General features: G+C 54.8%; 1 protein-coding gene across 3 annotated transcripts; it reads left to right on the forward strand.

Moving 5' to 3' along the window:
- Positions 1 to 483: 483 nt before the first annotated feature.
- On the forward strand, positions 484 to 3,611 carry UCP2 (uncoupling protein 2; the record flags this gene model as incomplete). 3 transcript variants are annotated; one of them, XM_079709510.1, is made up of 6 exons in its annotated part: positions 484 to 609; positions 767 to 977; positions 1,969 to 2,163; positions 2,245 to 2,346; positions 2,686 to 2,866; positions 3,215 to 3,611. In XM_079709510.1, the coding sequence occupies 6 exons, from the start codon at positions 484 to 486 to the stop codon at positions 3,327 to 3,329; spliced, it is 930 nt and encodes a 309-aa protein (XP_079565636.1). In that variant the 3' UTR covers positions 3,330 to 3,611. The 3 variants fall into 3 exon arrangements, with proteins under 3 accessions (XP_079565636.1, XP_079565637.1, XP_079565638.1); XM_079709511.1 differs by lacking the exon at positions 2,245 to 2,346; XM_079709512.1 differs by lacking the exon at positions 1,969 to 2,163.
- Between the last annotated feature and the right edge of the window lie 263 nt (positions 3,612 to 3,874).

A 3,874-nucleotide genomic window follows, 5' to 3' on the forward strand; every position in this document is an offset into this window, starting at 1 on the left:
GCCTGTGGGTTTGTGCCTGTCAGGTCTTGGTCTAACTGAAACCTTTTCCCCACTTCTGTCTGCCCTCTAAACAGATCTGCAGAATCAGGAATGTGGGCATCAGTGAAATTTCTGCACCCAGCAGACACAGGGCTGGGCCAGTGCCTGTGAGGTAGCACTAGGATAGCTGTGATCCAGACACTCCCTGTGGTGAAAGGGAGGACTTCTCAGGAATGAATTGCTTCTCCAGCCCCTGTTTGAGTGCCTGTGGAGCTCACTCCTACTTGCCCTCCAGGGGCAGCTCTGGGTCCTTGCTTAGGGAGGTGGTGCTATCAGGGAAAGTGTGGTGGGGTAGTGAGGAGGGGGGGTCTGGAGCTTCGGCTTCTGATGGACCTTCTCTCTCCTTGGCTTAGATTCCAGCAGAGTTCCTCTGTCTCGTCTTGTTGCTGATTGAAGGTGCCCCCTTCTTTTTTCATCTCCTGGGAGGTAGCAGGAATTGGCATTATGGTTGGGTTCAAGGCCACAGATGTGCCCCCTACTGCCACTGTGAAGTTCCTGGGGGCTGGCACAGCTGCCTGCATTGCAGATCTCATCACCTTTCCCCTGGATACTGCTAAAGTCCGGCTACAGGTGAGGAGATGAAGCCTGGGGTTCTGATGGTGGCTAGTCTGCTCCCTCCCCAAAACACAGACTCCTCAAGGGCCAGTGGGGTTTTTGGAGGCTATAAATTTAAGAGCATAGGGATGGAAGGAGATGGGGAGGGCAACCACCTGCCTTGGCCTTGCAGATCCAAGGAGAAAGGCAGGGGCCAGTGCAGGCTGCGGCCAGTGCCCAGTACCGCGGGGTGCTGGGCACCATCCTGACCATGGTGCGCACCGAGGGCCCCCGCAGCCTCTACAAAGGGCTGGTCGCCGGCCTGCAGCGCCAGATGAGCTTCGCCTCCATCCGCATCGGCCTGTACGACTCTGTCAAGCAGTTCTACACCAAGGGCTCTGAGCGTGAGTGTGGAGCTGGGCCATAGGCCTCTTGGCCTCTTCTCAGTGATGGTTGATCCTCGTTCTTTTAGCTGCACAGTTCCTTTAGGCCCCAAGACCTCTAGGAGGAATTTCAGATCAGAGGAACTGAGAACTAGAAGGGTCCCTGATTCTTCTAATGATTCCTGAACACCTGGGCTGCGCCAGGCTCTGAGTAGGGCATCGTCTCATGACAGCCTTCGCAACCACCTCGGGAGCAGGTAGTATCATCCCCGTGTTACAGATGAAGAGGGTGAGGCTTGCTCGGGCGGGAGGGACTTGGCCAAGGGCACATAATGGGGAACCAGAAAGAAAACACACTTAGGACTTGTGCCTCCAAGGCCAGCACTCTTCCATTTCACCTTCTCAGCATGCCATGCCCACCCTCCATTTTACACGTGAGGAAAATGAGAACCCAGATCAAAAGGTTGACTTTTCCCAAGATCACATGGCAGGGAGGAGTAGATCAGGGATGAGAACCCAAGTCCTATGAACCCCAGTCCTTGAGAAAAGCCACTTCTCTCGGAGCCTTTCATATTTGTCAAATGGAAATGATACTTGGGAATTCCCTGGCAGTCCAGTGGTTAGGACTTTCACTGCCAGGGCCCAGGTTTGATCCCTGGTCAGGAACTAAGACCCCAGAAGCCACACAGCGCTGCCAAAAAAAACCCCAAAAGATTCTGATTTCTCGGGGCTGTTGAGTAGGTAAAATGTAGTGAATGAAAATGCTTTATGAACGAAAGCATTAAGTCCCATTTTGTCCTGCTCCTCACTCTGTCCCAGTGCCCAGCACGTAGTAGACACTCCCAGTGATATACTGTATGATGCAAAAAGTTCTTAGAGCAGAGCTAGTCTGGGTCTTATTACCGAGAGGTTACAGTGAAGACAGGAAATGACAGTGACGTGGTTTTGGTGAGGAGAGGTGGGAAATGAGTATAAACCCAGCTGGCCACTGACCCCCATGGTTCTCCCACAGATGCCGGCATCGGGAGCCACCTCCTGGCAGGCAGCACCACAGGTGCCTTGGCTGTGGCCGTGGCCCAGCCAACCGATGTGGTAAAGGTCCGATTCCAAGCGCAGGCCCGGGCTGGAGGTGGCCAGAGGTACCAAAGCACCATTGAGGCCTACAAAACCATTGCCCGAGAGGAGGGGTTTCGGGGACTCTGGAAAGGTGTGTACCAAGTGTTTTCCCTTCCCCATCCTCCTCTTCCCCTATTCCTTGGTCTCACATAGGCACCCTTTCTTTCTGCAGGGACCTCTCCCAATGTCGCTCGTAATGCTGTTGTCAACTGTGCTGAGCTGGTGACCTACGACCTCATCAAGGACACTCTCCTGAAGGCCAACCTAATGACAGGTGAGTTAGGGTAGATGATGCTGGGTCTCACCTTCCCCCAAACCGGGAGCCAGTATGGGTATACCTGGAGACCACATCTTTTCATCCCATTTCCCCTTTGCTTATGGAGTGAATTTCTCTTTCACTGAATTGAAGCCAACTGGGGTGAGTTTCCACTCTGCACGTTGAGGCGCTGAGGCTAGACTGGCAGAGTGACTCTCAGAGACACTGGGAGAGGTCCCAGCTGCAGTCTCTGTGTCTCTACAACCACGAGACCTTAGCTACTTAAATCATCTCTTTCCTTCTGGAATTATGGGGTGAGGAGTCCTGACTGCTTCCCCTGCTCCTCCTTCTTGGCAGATGACCTCCCTTGCCACTTCACTTCCGCTTTCGGGGCGGGCTTCTGCACCACCATCATCGCCTCCCCTGTCGACGTGGTCAAGACGAGATACATGAACTCTGCCCCATGCCAGTACCGCAGTGCTGGCCACTGTGCCCTCACCATGCTCCAGAAGGAGGGTCCCCAAGCCTTCTACAAAGGGTGAGCCTCTGATCCACCCCACCCAATTCTAGGCCTCCTGGCCATCTGTACCTATCACACAGGTGGGAGAGAACCATCCAGAACTGAGTGGTTGCCGTGGCAACCACGTGTCAAACTATTTCTGATCCTGGTCCTGGCATTCTTATCCTCTTAACTCCTTCCTCTCAGAGTTGCTATCATGCCTACTTTGTGGGTGTTAAAATGGAGACTTACAGGGGACTCTTGCTCACAGGCCACAGCTCCATTCCCTGGGCCCTCCCAGCTTCCTTTGGAACAGAGCATCTGGGTTGGATTGGATGCCAGGGCCCAGCAGGGTGAAAGAGATGACCTGTGTTTTCTCCCCTCTAGGTTCATGCCCTCCTTTCTCCGATTGGGTTCCTGGAACGTGGTGATGTTCGTCACCTACGAGCAGCTAAAACGGGCCCTCGTGGCCACCTGTGCTTCCCAGGATGCTCCCTTTTGAGCCTCCCCTGCCGATCACCTCTGGCTTTGGCTGCAGCCTGGCCCTGCTTCCCTTTTCCTCCTCCCCTCATTCCCTTCCCTCTCTCCCCACCCCTTCCCTCTGCTCCCTTTCCCACCGCCTCCCTTCCCTCTCCCCACATTTTCACCCCTCAGCTCCCCGTTGCCTCTCACAGTCCTGATGGAGTTGACCCCAGCTGACACTGTGGGAAGCCTGGACAAGCCAGCATCTCAAGCCCTCAGTCCCTTGAGAAGTTCAGCCTGACTCTTCGTCCTGCCTCCTGCCCCTGAGCCTGACTAGCACATCACCCATAAAACAAGCTCAACCTTGGGGTCTCCTCCCTCTCTGTTACCAGAGGTCTTGGTCTAATGGGCCCTTTTGGCACGTGGTAGGCAGGGGAGGAGCCACCTGACTTGGAAAGGGGGGTGTGACCCATCTTCCTCCAGCAATCTGGGTGGAGGTCATCTGGTCTGCTTCTCTTTCCAGACCAGGCCAGGGCTGAGGTGGCAAGTAAAGGAGCAGCCTGGAGTCAGCAGTGGCCTTGCTCT

This window comes from Hyperoodon ampullatus, assembly GCF_949752795.1.
Source record: "Hyperoodon ampullatus genome assembly, chromosome: 7".
Lineage (NCBI taxonomy): Eukaryota > Metazoa > Chordata > Mammalia > Artiodactyla > Ziphiidae > Hyperoodon > Hyperoodon ampullatus.